The sequence below is a fragment of the Herpailurus yagouaroundi genome, unplaced genomic scaffold, assembly GCF_014898765.1.
Source record: "Herpailurus yagouaroundi ecotype Mexico unplaced genomic scaffold, PumYag 159, whole genome shotgun sequence".
Classification (NCBI taxonomy): Eukaryota; Metazoa; Chordata; class Mammalia; order Carnivora; family Felidae; genus Herpailurus; species Herpailurus yagouaroundi.
In genome coordinates this window covers 72,162,997-72,182,261 of record NW_024412400.1, presented here as the reverse complement: position 1 = coordinate 72,182,261, position 19,265 = coordinate 72,162,997, and the positions used below count along the sequence as shown (strand labels likewise).

At 44.1% G+C, this 19,265-nt stretch overlaps 1 protein-coding gene across 1 annotated transcript in view; it reads right to left on the bottom strand.

Moving 5' to 3' along the window:
* Positions 1–19,265, bottom strand: part of USP13 (ubiquitin specific peptidase 13) — a 115,109-nt gene that overhangs the window by 33,764 nt on the left and 62,080 nt on the right. Inside the window, exons 9-13 of the mRNA XM_040480830.1 lie at positions 15,580–15,651; positions 14,873–14,966; positions 4,958–5,083; positions 3,081–3,234; positions 523–697 (exon numbers count right to left, since the gene is read on the bottom strand). Coding sequence (XP_040336764.1) covers positions 523–697; positions 3,081–3,234; positions 4,958–5,083; positions 14,873–14,966; positions 15,580–15,651 — 621 coding nt within the window. The remainder of the gene's footprint in view (positions 1–522; positions 698–3,080; positions 3,235–4,957; positions 5,084–14,872; positions 14,967–15,579; positions 15,652–19,265) is intronic.

The following is a 19,265-nucleotide window of genomic DNA, read 5'->3' as shown; positions in this document are numbered from 1 at the left end:
CTCATTTGAACAAAGAGCAGGAGCCCTATGTCCACTTTGAAATACCCTGAGAGCCCTGGTCACCAAGTTCTAAGCCAAATTTTTAATTATGGAATTAAACTATATCATATGGAGTTTAAATATTGAAGACTATCATGAGTATTTCCATAATTTCTTCATTAATATCATTCTTACCATGGGGTTGGGGTAGGGGGTTGTTGGAGTTCTTGACTACATCCTCTTAGAAAAAAGAAATTTCCTAATAGAAGATAAACCACAGCCTTGCCTTTAAAAAAAAAAGGCATTCCCTCCCTAGCACATAATATAAATTATGAACATTTTATTGGACAGGTCTCATACAAGTGAGCTCTATAATTAGGGTTGTATGATTCATTATCCCATCTCACGTGAGCAAGCATGTGCAGACTTATACAGTTCCCTGCTACCTCTCCCCTAGCCATTCCCCACCTGTCAAGGGTCCCCCCTCACCCCACTCCCACCATACAAGAACACACACACAGGTGCCCACATATACACACTTACTTAACACCCGCAGATTTTGCTTGTAGGGCGCTGCTCCAGAAGTCATCGACATTTTCTGGTTCAGAAAAGGCCTGAAGGCAGGCACTAAATGGTATCTTGGCACGAACCAACTCAGGAAGGGGTCTTCTGTTTGCTTCTGCTTCCCTTCTCGTTAATTCATAGGCAATCAGTTCATCTGAGTAAAAGAGCACATGAATGACCTTGTACTCACTCTTATCTTCTTAAAGTGAAAAACTCCCCCTTTGGCCAACCTTCCTGAAGGCTTCTGGGCTGGGGCAAGATTGCTTACTTGTTGCCCTCCACAGATCCAGAAAAGCCTGCTGAAAGGCTGATCTTGAGCCATCTTTAAAGTGGCACTGACAGACCGCATGAACCATTCATATTTTTTTTTGCCTGTTCTTCTTTGAGACTGACAGGAGGGACCTGTGAACTCCAGCCCAGATCAGAGGTTCTGCCCTCATGTGTAATGTGAGTGATGCAGGAACCTGGTCTTTCATTCGTCCAGCAGTCAAGACTGGGATTACCCAAATGCCACCTTCCAATCACAAAGTCTTCACACCAGAGAATTTCACACTGAAAGAGACCCAAGGGTCATCTCTTCATTCTGATTAGAGGTCATGGAAGGTGTGGACCAAGGAGCAAGAAGACCTATAGGGGCCAGAGTCCTCTACCACACACAGCCTGTGATTCTAACCAATGCTGCCCAGACAACTCAGGTTGAGGTTACCCACCACCTCAGATAGCAGAGCCACCAACCTAGAAGGCCTTTTACACTATTCCTGCTCAAACAATTAAAATACCAAGGGAAAAAGAAAACATCACATCATCAACTTCCCAAGAGTCAGCAGATCTGCTCTTGGAAACTGCCTATAAGTCAAAATTTTATATAATTTTGAAAGGGCCTTTTTGGGAATTCCTTTTGTTAACCAAAAAAAAACCCAAAATAAAACAAATTACTCCTGAATTATCAGTTTTTAAGCACCCTTATGTACCTATGTGTTTTCTTAAGCACATCTGAGCATGGGTTTAAAATTCATTGTCCAGCCCACTATCAGTTTATGACGTACTTATATCTAGGATGCCAACATTAGGTGTTCCCAACAATCAATTCCCAGAGACTAAATTATAAATCTCCTTTCTGAAAAAGAATAGTTACTACTCATAAATTATAAACACTGAGTTATAGAGGATCACAGAACTGAGTAGAATATCCCCAAGGCTGGCAAGAGAAAGCAATCAAGCCTTATTCTAAAACAGAAATAAACCACAGACCCCTACCCTCATTTCTACATTATATAATGGATAAGAATTTTAAAACTGGTCCAAAGTTGCAGGAGCTTATAGAAAATGGAAATCATTTCATCTTAAAATCATCATAATCCTCATTAGCACAACAAACTGACCCCCCCCCCAAAAAAAAGGGAAAAAGGCCACCCACTGAGTTGTTGACCTTCACAGAAATGACCAGTTCACAGGACATAAGTAACATAGTAGATAATACCTTCCTCTATTCTGCTTGGGAAGAACCAGATAAACAAACTGAAGGAACCTTCTCCTGAGACCCCAGCCTGGCCATGGTTCCTCTACCTTCTTCTGAAGTCCAGAGACCCTTCTAATGGGTCTTGGTCCTGCCCCACTTCATCTCCCACAGGAGGCATTTTCAATACTCAGAGGTCAAAGCCAGGTTATTTCGAGATCTCTGCTAGAATGTCTCACATCAAAAAATGCAGTTCTGGGGGCGCCTGGGCAGCTCAGTTGGTTAAGCGTACAACTTCGGCTCAGGTCATGATCTCACAGTTCGTGGGTTCGAGCCCCGCGTCGGGCTCTGTGCTGACAGCTCAGAGCCTGGAGCCTGCTTCGGAATCTGTGTCTCCCTCTCTCTCTGCCCCTCCCCTGCTCGTGCTCTGTCTCTCTTGGTCTCAAAAATAAATAAGACATTAAAAAATTTTTTTTTAAAAATGCAGTTCTGGGGCACCTGGGTGGCTCAGTCAGCTAAACATCTGACTTCAGCTCAGATCATGATCTCATGGTTCGTGAGTTTGAGTCCCACATCAGGTAAGCTCGAGCTCCACTTTAAGTGAGTCCACTTCTCCCTTTCTCTCTCCCTTTCTCTCTCTCTGCCCCTTGCTCACTTGCGCCCCCCCCCAAAAAAGAATAAATAAATAAAAAGAACGCAGTTCTGATCATTTCCCTCAGAACTTATAGCACAACTCATGAGTGCTAATGTTCAAAGAACTTTCCACATTTATAATTACAAATAATGTCCCACCAAATTAAGCTGACTCCAAGCCAACTGGTTGGTCAAATTTATAGGCACTAAAATAGGTTCCATCCGTAATCCCTCCAACAAAAGCCTGTGATGCGTTGGACTCTTCTCACAAGAAAATCACACGGGGACTGAGGAAACGAGGAAAAGAGACGTGCCAACCAGACACCATCTGGGCTGGGTCTACTCCTGACGCAACTTGGCAGTGACTGAACCGTATTCCTTCTCTCCAGTTCGAGGGTTTTCACGTATGAGAAAGCACACTGCTAGTTTCCCACTTTGGAACCATTACCCTTGTTGGTTGCTGCCTCCATGGCCACAGGTAACTGCATCAGGTAATCCACCCTCTCCGTGTAGCGGACTTTCCGGGTCTGACAGCACTGAATACGTTCTTCCACCAAAAACCGAAAAACATCACTTGGGTTTTCTGAGCCAATGCGGTTCCTCTGAAGATTAGATTATATCAGGTTAGTAAATTTAGGACTATTGAGCCATAAATAAAAACTGGCATAAAACAGAGTATCTATCAATCTGGTGTAGAGATTGGGCATTACTAAGCATTCCCTCTGGGCATGGCAGTTCACCTAGAGTACGTTCATAACAAAACACTGGCATTTCTCTAAAGTCAAAAAATGGGGGACTGGTTAAATGAACTGTAGTTCATCATGTGAATTAACATTATGCAGCCATGAACAGTTATGAAAGAGGGACTGACTTAGATGGAATCAGAAGAAAAGGGGTGAGGGAGACATACTAAACACAAGGCAGGGGGGAGGCGAGGGTAATAAAGGGTTGCCCTGGAAAAATTAAGGCACATATGATATGATCATGTAAATGCATTTGTGTAAATTATATACAAATAAAAAAGAAATCATGCTACATCCAAATATGTAACGATATGGGCAAAACATCCACAACAGGTTAAGTGGAAAGTAATGCTTATAGGGGTGCCTCAGTGGCTCAGTCGGTTAAGCGTCCGACTTCAGCTCAAGTCATGATCTCACAGTTAGTGAGTTCGAGCCCCGCGTCATGCCCTGTGCTGACGGCTTGGAGCCTGGAGCTGCTTCAGATTCTGTCTCCCTCTCTCACTCTGCCCCTCCCCTGCTCACACCCTGTCTCTGTCTCTCAAAAATAAATAAACATTAAAAAATTTTTAAAAAGAAAGAAAAGAAAACAATGCTTATGAAACAGTCTGGAGAGAATTAATAAATGCACCCAGGGAGGCGCCTGGGTGGCTCAGTCAGTTAAGCAGCCGACTCTTGATCTCAGCTCAGGTCTTGATCCCAGGGTCGTTGAGTTCAAGTCCCAGTGGGTTTGAAACCTGCTTTAAAAAAATGCACCCAGGGGTGCCTGGGTGGCTCAGTCGGTTAAGCGTCCGACTTCAGCTCAGGTCACGATCTCGCAGTCCGTGAGTTCGAGCCCCACATGGGGCTCTGGGCTGATGGCTCAGAGCCTGGAGCCTGCTTCCGATTCTGTGTCTCCCTCTCTCTCTGCCCCTCCCCCGTTCATGCTCTGTCTCTCTCTCTGTCTCAAAAATAAATAAACGTTAAAAAAAAAATTTTTTTTAAATGCACCCAGAAAGAGACTGGTAGGTCAGACACCAAAATGTTAGCACTGGTTGTTGGTAGGGGCTGTTCTCACTGGTGATTTTTATTTTCTTTCTGCCTTTTTATATTTTCCACAAGAACATGTTTGTAATCAGGAAAAAGCGGCTGTTTTTTAAGAAGGGGAAAAATAGTTTAATCACAAATTCTCAGTAGCTTTGAAAAACCACAGCATTTAATGTGATTTGACTCTGCTGTAAGTAGAACGTGCCCATCTCTTCTGAGTGGTGGCACAAGGACACCAAAGACCACACCCGCCTCTTAAGGAAGTCTGTCATGGAGACCAAAAAACCTGTGAATGAAATTATGGACAAACACTCTTATAAGTACAAATTAAAGAAGAATAGGAAGATCCAGAAGTGCTAGAAAACAGGGACTGAGAAGCGACTCCGCCAAACGGGCTGCGCAGAGCAAGCCTCACACCAATGCCACACGAGCTTGGACCATGAGAGATTCGGGAAAGGGGCGGGGGGTGGGCACCCTGGCCACAACACAATGGGCTGCACCTGCGGATTGGGCACACCTCTTACAACGCTTTGAGCAGTTTGGAAAACCGCCTTCTCACCTCTACTAGATTCACCAGGTGCAAGAAGAACTCCTGGGCATCCTGCTGTCTATTAGAGGAGAATTCCGGGTGGCTCTTGCTTACGAAGGCCTTAAACATGCGTGGAGAGATCCCATTCTGTTGAGGCTGAGATGTAAAAATAAAACCAACTTACAATAGTTTCACACACGTTAACAGCACTGAGCAGCCAGCAGGGTAGGGATGACCATAAGTCCCAATTTTCAGATGAGACCACTAAAGCCCACAGAAGTTAAACAGTGATGACAGCCAACGTTCGCTGGACGTTTGGTGTGCAGCAGGCACCGCACTAACGAAACACAGGAGAAACACCTCCACTCTCTAAAGAAAGGCATTATTCGACCCATCTTCACAGGACATGCTCCAAGGCAGGCCATTATGGCCCACTTCAGGGCAGGCGAGAGAGGCAGGAGTGGGGGTTCTCTGAAGGAGGCCAAAGGGGAGGAGAGCTCTGCAGCACCCCCCTTCCCTCCTTGTGAGAGAGTCTGAGAGAAGCCCCCATAGAGACGGGGGTGCAGCAGACCTCATTTTATCGTGCTTGACTTTACCGTGACTCGACGATACTGTGTTTTTTTACAAACTGAAGGTGTGTGGCCGCCCTGCACCAAACAAGTCTGTGGGCGCCATTTTTCCAATTGCATTCGTTCATTTTGTGTCTGTGTGTCAAATGTTGCTTAATTCTCAAAATATTTCAAACTTTTTCATTATTGAATATTTGTTATGGTGACCTGTGATCAGTACTTACAACTCACCGAAAGCTCAGATGATGATCAGCATTTTTCGGCAGTAAGGTATTTTTCATTAAGGTATGCACATTGCTTTCGGGGATTTTTTTAGACATAATGCTACCGCACACTTAATAGGCCACAGTGTTAGGGCGCCTGGGTGGCTCAGTAGGTTGAGCATCCAACTCCGACTCAGGTCACGATCTCTCAATTCACGAGTTCAAGCCTGGAGCCTGCTTCAGATTCTCTGACCCTCCCCTGTTTGTGCTCTGTCTCTGTATCTCTCTCTCTCAAAAATAAGTAAACATTAAAAAAATAAAATTAAAAAAAGTAGGCCACAGCGTCGTATAAACAGCTTTTATATGCACCAGGAAACCAAACAATTCATTTGGCTCCCTTCATTGCAGTATTCCTTTATTGTGGTGGTCTGGAACCAAACCCACATTCTCTTCGAGGTATGCCTGTACCTCCAAGAGAGGAAATGGCACAGCATGCCCCCAGTAACCGCTGCAGAGTGCTCAGGCTCATGAGCGTGCCCTTGGCTGTTTCTGGATCAGAGCACAGGTTGTTTCCAGGAGCTTGCCCCTTGCCTGGAGAAGCTGGAGGAGGCTAGCAGCAGCTGCCAGGATGACAGAGTGCAAAGAGTGGGTGGCAGGGACAACTCTGATAGCTAAGGATATGTGAACTTCCCTGGGGACCAGAAAAATAGTAGCCAGGCTCCTTCAGAAAGGACACTGCATAAGATGATGGAAAGTCAGCTGGCAGAGGAGACTTGAGGCAGGAGCCAAGGTGGGGGTTACAGAAGTCAGTTGAACAGAAAATAGGGAAAGGTCCCTGTGGAGGTCCCTGAGGAGACAGGCAGGGAGGAGGGACACCTCTAAGGAAGCACTAATGTGCCCCTACAAAAAGGCTAACCATGGCAGAATACACATGGCAGCCAAGAGGAAGCCAAACACACTAGCTCAGTGAAAGGCTCTGCCTCTTGTCTAGTATCTCCATCCCTTGATCCTTACTTGACGTTAGAGGGGCCAGAGCCAGAGGGAGCAAGGACACAAAGATACCAGAGGATGCTGATGCTAGCTAGCCCTTGTGCACTGCTGGTTTCCATGACTCCCGAGCCTGGTAGGGGAGAGATGCTTTCAACTGCCTTTGATGTGAACTGGACTTTTTAATGCTGGTAATCTGCAGGATATCACTGGAAATCTAGGCGATCTGCCTGAGATGCTCTGAAGAGGCAGAACAGGATGAGTCCATATCACCACGGAGGACAGAGGTGGGCTCATGATAAAGCTGTTTCCTGAGTCCCCTCCAAGTTCACCCATCTAATAATGGTGTTACATGTCACTTCACTCAATACTCACAAGAACCCCACAAAGAAGGGACTTCCGTTATCCTCACTTGATAGCTAGAGGAACAGAGACGGGCAGAGAAGTACCAGACAGATCTTTCAACTCAAAGAGGTCTTACGACCAGATTATCATGCAGCTAACAGAGCAGAACCAGAATGAACTCTAGTTGTGATTCCAATTCCAAGCTCTCTGAAGCAAAGATAGGGAGTGGCAGCTGTAGCACACAGTAGGTCTCAGTGAGACAAACCTCAGCTTGCCAAGCAAGCAGAGGAAGTGGTTCATGTGCTGTGCAAACTGTGTGGCTGCTGCACACCTACTTCTTCTCAAAACCTCCACTTGCTATCCTGAGAAACTTAACAGAAACCCATGGGGGAGGGGAAGGAAAAAAAAAAAAAGAGGTTAGAGTGGGAGAGAGCCAAAGCATAAGAGACTCTTAAAAACTGAGAACAAAATGAGGGTTGATGGGGGGTGGGAGGGAGGGGAGGGTGGGTGATGGGTATTGAGGAGGGCACCTATTGGGATGAGCACTGGGTGTTGTATGGAAACCAATTTGACAATAAATTTCATATATTGAAAAAAAAAAAAACCTCCACTTGCTCAGCTTCTGGGCCACATTCCCCTCTGCAGTCCAGGGAATGTGGTCCCTGGGCGGGCCATCACTGAGCACACAGCACAGCGTGCCTCCCACTTCCTGTAACTTCCAGTCTGCTCTGGCCCACCTCCTTGGCCTCACTGCAGGCTTTAGCAGGTGGAGGCCACGTTTCACACTTCTATGAGATCTCCTAGACATCCAGGTCAATGCCTAGGGTCCAGGGACCATGTTAGGTGTGCACAATCACACAATCAGATGCAACGGGGGATGGGAAAACTCTCGTACCCATCTCCCTGCAGTCCCATAGCGGCTCTACGTGTAAAATCTCCCCAACACATATTCCCTAAAAGCAACGTTTCTAATAAAACTCTGGTGATTTTTCCTATCTTGTTGAATATATATGTGACCTAACCCTGTCATCCAGTATTTACCAATCACCTACATCACGCAGAGCACTACTGGGGATTCTACCTTCCGAGAGCTGAGAGACCATGGGGAAATGAAAGACAACACACGTGTCCATAACAAACGCTGAGGAACACTGCAGAAGACCCACAACAGCGCCAGCAGCTCTTAAAGGAGAATTCTCCAAAGTGGGAGCATTTGGGCATCTGAGGACCTGGAAACTGTACATAAGTGACCAGCTTACACACATGCGTGGCGTCAGATGTGCTTCCAGTGCTAGATGAAGACCAATTTACACCTGATAATTAACGTTACTACCTGTGTAAAGACCTCCCGGGGACGATGTAACAAGCGTAACTCTCTTCACTCACACTGCTTGATGCCTGTCTACCACACGGTGTCACCCAACACAAGCACACAAAAATAATGCCTTGCATCACGGCTAACATTTATTCATTCATTTAACAGAAATTTACTGAGTGCTATAACATGTCAGCCATTGTTCTAGGTACTTGGATAAATACTTACTAGATGTCAGGCATAGTTCTGACTACTTTATACATGTATCTTGCTTAACTCACCTAACCTGACGAGGTGATGATAATGATGATGATTTTCTCCACTTGACAGATGAGGAAACTGAAGCAAAGAAGTAGTAAGTAACTGGCCCAGGATCACACAGCTACAGAAGTCAGTTACTTGCTATCTCACTGTCTGTCTCCCTGTGTGTGTCTGTCCCTCTCTTTATCCAGGTCTTTTTTTTTTTTTTTTTTTTTTTTTGTAGAGAGTGCACAAGCAGAGGAGGGGCAGAGAGGAGAAGGAGAGACAGAATCCAAAACATCCTCTGTGCATCATCAGCGCAGAGCCCGACATGGGGCTCAAACTCAGGAACCATGAGATCATGACCTGAGCCAAGATCAAGAGTCAGACACTCAACCAGCTGAGCCACCCAGCACCCCTATCCCATGTCTTAATACTGCTAGTAATAATTACTAGCTCTCATCTCTGATGGCCCTGAGTCCATCTCACCAGTTGCTGAAAAAAGGAAAACAGTATGCCTTGGACTCTGACTGAGCCCTCTTCAAACCCACACGCTTCTGGAGTCAACATTCCAGGCCAGTCGAGCAACTATTCCTCTGCTCTTGGCAGTGCAGAGGCACCACACGGAATGAGTCTTTTCACATTGAGCATTTATCTTTAGGCATTCACATACACACTCACTCACTGCCTGCTGCTGATGGCATTTCTTCCTGCAAGCTGCACTTCTACCCGATGTGGCTGCCAGTCCCCATCAAAGCAGCTGCCTTGGAAAGTTCAACAAGTCAGTAAATTCAGAAAAGCTGGCTGCTGCTCTGTGCCATTCACTGTGTGGTCGTACAACTGGGAGGAGAAGTTTCAACAGGGACTGTGGTGAGAACCCCAGCACCTCAGCCCCGCACTGGGCCGTGGCCCAGCCTCATTCATTACCCACCCCCACACCTCTTCTCTTTCTGTGCCCATTTCATTTGTTTCCCCTGGACTGACCTTTCTTAATCCTTTGTTCGATCCTCTGTCAAGCTATAGCTTGTTTACCATTGAAAAGTTATTTGAAGAAGCTTCCTAACCAGAGACACGCTATCTCTTCCTCTCCACGTCACACTGCAGACCAGCTCCCGGCTTTCACCGGGTTCAAGCATCTTAGTTAAAACTCGCTGAACTCCACAGTCAATGTCTTGGTCATCAGCTAGCCTGTCTGCCTGTGCCCATGCCCCACACCTTTTCTATCTGACTTCAGATGGAAGTCTTACTAATTCCCATACTCAACTATTAGTATGTTCCCTTCATATCTAGTATAGTCCAAAATCTTCCAGATCTAGCTTCCAGCTTATCAGGAACACAAGCTGAAAAAGGCAACAATCTTTAAAGCAATCCTGGGGCAGATGATTCAGCTCCTTCCATAAATCAATAGCTTGCAGAAAAAAAGGGAGGGGGATTTGTAAAAGTCATCTTTGATACTGCAGGGGAAACTCCGGGCATGGGCTGCATATTAGATGATACTAAGGAATGGTTGTGAGTTTTGTTACTGTGCTACTAACACTTTAAACAACTTTTAACATGATTTTTATGGGGTGGGGAGAAGGCATTCTAGTCACAGTTGCATACTGAACATGCACAGGTAGAAAAGGAGGATGCTTGGGTTTTGTGTTAAAATCCTGCGGGGAAGAGAAGGGAGAGGAAGGGGAGGAAAGAGGAAGAGAACAGGGAGGAAAAGTTGAGCTCAGGGGGGACTGCTGAAACCAGACTGGCAGAATGGTGATTGCTAAAGCTACACAATGCTACTTGTGTGCATATTTGCAAATTTAAAAAAAAAAAAAATTTTTTTTTAAGACCAGGCTCTGGATAAGGCAGTTAGTTAAAAGAAACCAAAAAAAACAAAATAAGAACCAAAGAATGAAGTCACAGAAACCACATCTCTTAGTTGGCAGTGGGTCACTGACATCATCCCAGTGTCCCCTATGGGTCTGTCACCACACAAGATGAGAGGGAGTGACCAGACCTGACCAAGAGTCAGACCTGCCTTCAGGAAGCATGCACTCTCACCATGAGCCAGCTCTTAAAACACCTGAAGCAATGGCTAGTCTCAACAACTAACTTTATTAAGAGGGAGCCCCAGGAGTCTCCAAAATAGCAACCACCTAAGGAACCTGTCATATTTATAGGATACTGTACTTACTTTCTCCATTAGCAATTGCAAAACAGATCAGCTAAAATTAGCGAGAGGAGTACGGTGTTCAGAATCTTTCCCACATGCTTATTTATACAGGGCTTTCTGTTTAACTCTGCACCAAGAAAGCAGCCAGATACTCTCCACTCACATTCTGCTGAGCCTAAAGCTTTAATTAATAAACACACAGGAAGAGTGGGGCTTTGTATCACATTAGAGCAACACCTGTACGGATATTTACATTGTAAGACCACAGGAATAAAAAGAAAGCTAGATGCATCTCAGCCTGTCCCCAGTACAAGTGTATGGCATCTGTTCATTTAAACTTTCATTGATCTTAAACAATAAACCTTGGGCCAGTAGTTCCTAACCCAGATTCAAACCCCAAATCTCCAAAGAGAAAGGAACAGAGGGCTTTCCCCAAGCTATTTTTCATATTTCAAAAAGTGAGTTAGAAATGTTACATTTTCCTCACCAAGAAAAATGGAGGTTAGCGAAAATAAAGCTCTTATGCTTGGGAGTAAAATTACATCACCTCAAAGCAGAACACTGGTAATCTCATGGTGATCAAAAACTAAGACCGGTAATTCCTCATCAAGTATTTTTTTAGAGGGGAAATCAAATGAATTGTCATGTAAGAAATGCAGTTTGTTTAAAATACAGAATTGTTTAAAACATGTTATCTTCGGAAGAAGAAATAAATTAGAGTCATTCAGCATTAAAATGTGTGAAAGCATGGTCTTAGAATGCATAAAATCAGGAGTATTTTTTGAAGAAGAAAAAGCATCCTTTTATAAAAGTGAGGAGGTTTTATCTACAGCCGATGCAATTTAATTTTAAAAATCAATTCAACAAATTCATGTAGAAATGGCAGTGCCCAAAACAAATACAGCAAATCTTTTTATAGATGAAAATGTGCATTAAGCACGTGTACATAAAAACTAGATTTTGCCTTGGTCTACAGAAGACCAACTTAATACTAGGAAGCATGTAGCCTAGAAAGGACCCAAGATGTAAGAGAGAGGTATTGAGAAACACAAGTTGCTGGGCCACCTGGCAATTCTGCAAACTTTAAGGACCCCCTGTTGTCATCCACCTACACCATCCACACACTGAGGCACTGGAAAGCCTGAAGCAAAGCCAGAACATCTATCAGGGATGCAGAATAATGTAGGGGTCAAATGCAGACTCAGGGGCCAGCCTGCCTGGTGTAAATCCCAGCTCTGCCACTCACTAACTGTGTAACTTTAGGCAAGGTTTCTGTGCATTAGCGAACATACAGGAAGAGCCAGGCCTTTCCTCAGCACTCTGCAATCTTAGCGATTAGTATTGCTGGTGGTGGTGGTGGCCGTGTAAAAAGGCCTTCCCACCACATGGTGGCTCTGACTTCTCTCTCATGCTCTCTCCCTTCCACAACACATTCTTGTAATCCATCCCCTTCTCTGCTTTAGCACACCTTCTTTCTTCTCTTAGGGCATTTCAGGCACATTACAAATCACAAAAGCCACAGGCCTGGGACAAGGCCACCTCACCAAAGGGCTCCTGAAACCTCAGAGAAGAGTCTCACAAACTGGTTTCTCTGAAACCAACTGCCAGTGAAAATCCTGATACCTCAGAAAGCAATTCCCTCCACTGGGAGGGGAAATGGAGATTTTACTATGAATCACTTGTCTGTTCAAATAGCAGCTTAAAACTGACTCCCCCAGAGCCACAGATTGTATGGTCAACTCAGGCTCCTTTTGAATGTTAAAGAGACCCTGGTGATCTCTGAACCAAAGGCTCACTTGTATCCCACCCAGCTAGATGGTCTTCCCCACACTCCCAAGATGCACATCGTACTACTGGTCACATTCAGGATCTTTCTCTAAGACCATCAGATCACGGTACCTTGGAGCAGGAAAGGATTTCACAGATCATCTAGATTAAAGGTCACACACTCAAATGCAACAGCATACTGGCCAAGTCATGAATCACAAAGGGACTGGAGCCAGCTGGGGACTGTGTGTCCTGTTTGAAGGGAGGGCTGCTACTCAGCTCCAGCCATCTGCTATCATGGGTCTGGAATCGCCACAGGGCCTTAGTGTTTAAGAGAAGCTGGAAATTCAGGTGTTTATGTGTGCACCAAGGAAACATACCTACAGGCCAAATATGGCCCAAATGCTGGGTTGCCCATGTTGGGCCAGACAAAGCTGGGGTTCCCACTTGTAGGCTACAGACCCTGGAGATCACAGAGCTACTGCACCACAGTCACTAAACCCAACAGTGAGGAGGGGGCAAGGGCCCCAAGCAGTCACTATTCATAGAATTTGAAAAAATACATGCCTTACTCATATAAGAACTACTTTTTTTCTAATGTAAAAGGACATTGTAATATTAACCAAACCAAACTTTACTTGCAAATATTACTAAGTTGATGATTTTTATTCTACATTTTCTCAAATGAGGAGACTCCAAAAGCACAACACCAGGCAGGAATACACACAGATTTTATTTACACTGTGTGTATTTACACTGGAGAGACAACCTTCACACCTGCAACAGTCACAACCACCACCCACACCAATTCTGCCATTTGACCACTGGGGTTGGAAGCTTGCGTGACTAGCCCATGATCTCACAGCTCCTTGCAGAGCCAGGAAAGGAAGCCAGAGTCCCCGAGTCCCAATCCAGTCTCCTTCTCCTCCACCAAGGAAGGTGGGCTCTGACCCAAAAGTGTCCCACAAAGTGACACAGCATGGATGAAAACCCAGGATAAAATGTGATGAAAACAAAATGCTGGGCCCAGCTGTTTTCACCATCACCTCTTCAAGGATTCATGGGAGCTCAGAGGTGGAAGAAGCCTGAATAACCCCCATACTCCAGCCCCACATCCAAACCATCCCTTCTGCTGTGTCCCAGATGAGGGCCTTCCAGTCTTGGATGGATGAAAGACTCGTTATCTCGCCATGGTGGATACCAACGCATCTCCCTGCCCCCACACCACTCTGATCTCCCAGCCTGGCCATTCGGAGTATCTATTTCCCTCTCCACCCTCTTAAGCCCCTTCCTTCTCCCCACCTCCAAACACCACCTCTAAATGCTCCCTTCATAATCTCCCTTCTCCCAGCTTCTCCACTTCCCCCAACTAGCCAGCTTTGTTATGAACAAGCATTTATTCACTTTGAATTCCTGCTGTCAGTCTTGTTAAGGATGACTGACTGTAGGTGGGAACACAGAGGTCAACACTTGAGAAACAGATTTGCCCACTAAGTCAAAACAGAGCACTCTGAGGGCAGAGCAGGTGGTAGAGAAAAGGGGCACGCACTCCATTCAGGCCATATGCAGCACCACGAGCCGGGCTGCCAAACGCAGCTGTGTAAGCTGTGTACTGCAGAATTTCAAGGGCACCTCTCAGAAAGACCAGGTTGTGAGCAGTGTCCTCTGGAGTTGAGCAACAGAACCACCCAGGGAGGGGTCAGTAGCCCATTCTGTAGGCACATGGAAACGCAAGTCTCCCTATTAGGAGACGGGGTGCATCTTTCATTTATTCTATCAATAAACAGTGACTGAATGGCCAACTGAGTCTCTCATATCTGAGTGTGGTTTGCAAATCTGCTAGGAGCTTACCAAAAATGAGAACCACCCAGCCCTCCCCAGAAATTCAGAATTCCCAACTCTGAAGGTGGGAGCAGGGTGGAGGAGGAGGTGGAATAGGAATGTGTGTGTTGCTTTTTAACAACCAGCTTCTTGAGAAATCCTAGCAAACAAAGTTGAGGCCTAGGAGAAAAAAGACATTATAAGGGCCAAGATTATGCTGCCCAAGGAGAAAATGTTTGTATATCTGTATCAGGTTTATTCCTTCCATCTCAGCTCTATCTTATGAAGAACACTGTTCTGAAAACCAGTGACAATGGCACGCACGTAAAATCCATAAAGCAACTATGACTAGAAACACCAACCCTAGCTATTTCTTACCACAACTTTTAAGAGCACACAGACACCCTAGACTCCAAAATGAAATAGCTATTCTAATACCTTCCTAAATTTACAGCCACCAATTGCCAAAACATAGGAAATCCATATTTTAGCTGGTTAAGTCCCCTCCTACCTGCATATCAATGTGGCAAACACTGGGACACATACCTTGTGTTCTTCCTTCATCACCTGTTCAATGAGTTCAGATTTCACTGGAGGCTTTGAATACTGGCCTGAGAGAAGGCCGTGTCCTAACTTAGTCCTGGACAGGAGGGACAAAGAAAAACAAAAACGTCATTGTTGTTTTCCCATAGAGATATTAACATTATCTATGAATGCTTTTAGCTGGAACATTTTATCTTGGTTACTCAAAAATAACTTATTTAAGGAGGCCTGGGTGGCTCAGTCAGTTAAGCTTCCGACTCTTGATTTTGGCTCAGGTCATGATTTCACAGTTTGTGAGTTCCAGTCCCATGTCCAGCTCTGTGCTGAGAGTCTCCTTGGGATTCTCTTTCTCTCCTTCTCTCTCTCTCTCTCTCTCTCTCTCTCTCTCCCCCCTCTCTTTCTGACCCTCCCCTGCTCACACTCTCTCTCAAAATAAATAAATCTTAAAAACTTTAAACACTAACTTATTTATTTCATTCTTCTTGATACCGATGTCATTTTTAAACTAGCCTCAGTCCTTTATAAATAACTATTAATATCTTTCTTCTTCTAAAAGTAACACACGCTTATTTTATAACACTTTTAAAAATACAGAAAATAAAAAAGAAAAGAGAATTGCCTTTAATTCTGCAACCCAGCAATAACCACTAAGAACACTTACTGGATACTTTTCTAAAAAAAACTTTAGATACCTTTTAATCAGCACTTACATCTGTGTGTTGAAATCCTGTGTTGGATCTAAAGGAGAGTAGTCAAATATTCTTGGAAGATTTCCCACATACCTAGAAAATGAGAAGGGAGAGTCAAAACGTAGGAAGTGAATGAACAGAAATAAAATAAGCTGCCATCCTAGCTAAGACCTTCTTGTCTTTCTATCAAAGTTAACTCATCCACCCAAAGAAAACTTTTCCTGAAATCTTACCTTTACAGCTATCTTCATGGCCTTCCATTGTGCTTCTATCAGTGGGCCTCAACCCTGGGTGCAAGTTAGAATCACCTAAAAAGTTTCTCAAAAAAATACCAAAGCCAGGGTCACCCCCAGATGTTCTGATGTTGTTGCCTGAGACTGAGGCTTGGGCTGTGCAATCTTTTCAAAGTCCCCCAAATGACTATAACATGTAACCAGAGTCAGAAACCACCGGCTAATGCCATCACAACTGCCATCTCAAAAACGAATGGTAAGGCTGGAAATTATCCCAATCATATCAAAATGAATAATGATGATAACAGGAGTAACAACTACTATCCCTTAAGGGGTCTCTATATAACCTGGTTGGGTCTTCATGAAAACCATATGAGGAAGGGATGGTTATTGTTACCCATTGGAGAGATAAGAAATCAGGATGCTTCCAAAGTCACCCAAGGAAGGAGTGATGAAGCCCAGAGTGCACCCAGGCAGCCTGGCTCCAAACCTATGCTCTGAACCAGTTTTCTGGAAGTACCTGCCCTGTCTGTGATCCCTTGAGCAGTCCCCAACCCGTCCTTCTGACCAGTTTACATTGACAGAGCAGCGCCAACTTCCACCACCCACAGCTAATCTCACTATACAATCATTCACTTCTCAAGTTCACTTCCTATTTCATACCCTCTGTTCTGTGCTGTTCATCTTTCCATTTTCAAGCTTTAACTCTCTGAGTGTGAAAGCTCTAGAAAGAAGAATCTAGAAGCAGATCCCTTTCACTGGCACTTCATGCACTCTGCTCTGCCCACTTCTCTGACCTCATTCCCATCCCTCTCCCCTAGACCACAACACACCAGCCCATGCCCTTCTTTGCCAGGACATGCCAAGCTCACACCTCCTTCAAGGTCATGCCATCTGCTCTCTTTCCCGGAATGTTCTCTCCACAGACCCTTGCTCCATCTCAGGTCTGTTTAAAAGGCACCTCTCCACCCGTCCTAATTCCCTATCACCCGACCCTGGCTGACTTTCTTCTTGGCATGCTTCAGTATTTGCAATTCTATAATTTATTTATCTCCGTTTATCATCTCTCTAGAGATTATATACAAGAGTATAATCTCCATGAAGGCAGATACATGATCTGAATCACTGCATCTCCAGAACTAGAATAGCATCTGACATGTAAAAGGCACTCATAAAATATTTGTGGGGGGCGCCTAGGTGGCTCAGTTGATTGGGCATCTGACTCTTGGTTTTCCTCAGGTCATGATCCCAGGGTGATGGGATCCACCCCACATCAGGCTCCACACCCAGCATGCAGCCTCTTTAGGATTCTCTCTCTCCCTTTCCCTATCCCAATCCCTCGCTCATGCTCTCTCTCTCTCAAATAAAAACATTTTTAATTTAAAAAAGTGTTGAATACATTTATATTGTGTAACCATATAACCAATTTCCATAACTGACTACCTACAAACCAACATAAAAGGCATTACTATAATAAAGCCCTAGCAGAGAACCATGACAAATAGTAGTCAGCAATGACTTCTAATCAGATCCCCCAACTACTGGACACTTGTAGGCACCTGCTGTCTACAAACTCAGAATTTATTCCCCATATTATGTACTTATGCCAAAATTAACAGAGCCCACTTCTCTGGGACAGTCCCATTCAGATGGTTTTTGGATGTGTCACTAGGGCAACAATTCCATCTAGAAATTTTCTGTCGACCAAGAGCCAAATAAGAGATCAACCAAACTTTGGAACAAAACTGTCCACAGCCAGAGACTATACTGAGGAATTGTTAAAACACAACATGATGAATTCATCAGCCCTCCTACAAACCAGTCTTTATCATATCTCGAACATGATATGAAGATGAACGTTAGTGAAAAGGCTTATCCTTTCAGGCAAGATTGGTGGAGAAGAATAAAAAATTAAAGGTGGCAAATCTTTGATGTCAGAAAAGCCTATTTTGCTAGTAATTCATATTACTTTTCTAATCGACGAGAAATATTCTTCATTACAACAAAATTAAGTTAAAACACAGAAGCAATGCTGGATACTTTTTAAAATACGTATTATATCTTTAGTTTGCAATCTAGCAGTTCTCAAAGGAAAAACAGTTTTGCTATCTGATAATCCATCTTAGCTCTCATTCGGTTTGTACACTACACCAGGTTACTTAGACTGGATCCTCATCAGAAGTATTCTGAAATGTAAACTGGGTTCTGGTGGCAGAAAGAGTATCGAGGAGTCAGGCTGACATTTCTAAATTACACTGTGGTTGTACGTAAGGCATTTAATCTCTCTATGAGACACTCTTTCTACTTACAAAATGGAGACACTGTCCCCTGAATCTAACCCCACTGAGTTAGTCCCGCTGGGGAGAAAGGAGTCAGAAAAGCAAGTATTTCAATCAACTGACACTTGGTAAAAGAATGAGCAGACTGAGGATGAGTATGAATAGATTGCTCATGTTCAAATATATACAGTAAATGTGCAGAAATCAGAAAATTAAATATTCAGTAATATCAAATTCTAAAACTCTTGAAACAACACTGAGCTGAGAGATTTGAATCTTAAATCCAAAACACAGATGTGAGGTACATTTTTTCATTAAAGAAAAAGAAATCAGAAAGATAAAACTGTTCATCAAACTTTGGAGGGTAGAAAGCATTTTCAAAAACTATAGACTATAAAGCACTGAAAATGTTGGATTTTGTAACCAAAGAACACAAGTTTCCTCCATTCTAGTTTAAAAGAAATAGTGATTATACAACACCTACCATAAGGTCTTTCCTTCAATATTTTTTTTAAAAATCCTGGACCATGAGACACATAAGATGAAGTTATACTGTCCCCCAAATAACAATACAAGTAGGAGACAATGGCAAAAATTTGTGAAAATAATACTATGTGTGATACATAACTTTGAAAAGGTTTTCCCATCTCAGAGCTTCAAACTTGCTCTTCCTCTAAAACCCTCCGCCCCACTCCTCCTGCATATGGGTCAAGGTGTGTGCCCCTTTGCATGTCCTTTCTTCAAAGAGATTCTCCCTGATCACCTCTTCCCCTTTTCCTCCGTGGAACTTACTATGTTTATAACCATGCAGCTGCTCTTCTGATCATTTATTTATTCAGTGTCTATTTGCCCAAGTGGGGCCAGGCACCGTGTCCTTTTGTTTACCACTGAACCCCCGCACCCAGCACACTGCTGAGCAGAGCAGAACCACTCCTCATTGGCTGGATGTGAAAAGGAAAACTAGACATGCACACTAACCACAAATTTCCAAAGCCAGAAAACAGCAAGAGGAATGAGTATTCAAATACCAAGAGAGGAAAGAAAAGGATATTTGATATACTTTTGATTAACCACCATTAAAGTAATTAGCATTTCAACTCTACATGAGTAAAAAATTGTCCTGTGCTGTTCCTAGTGTGCTGCCTACCCCTCCATCTGTAAGCACATGTGTCCTCTTCCATACTTGAACCATGGT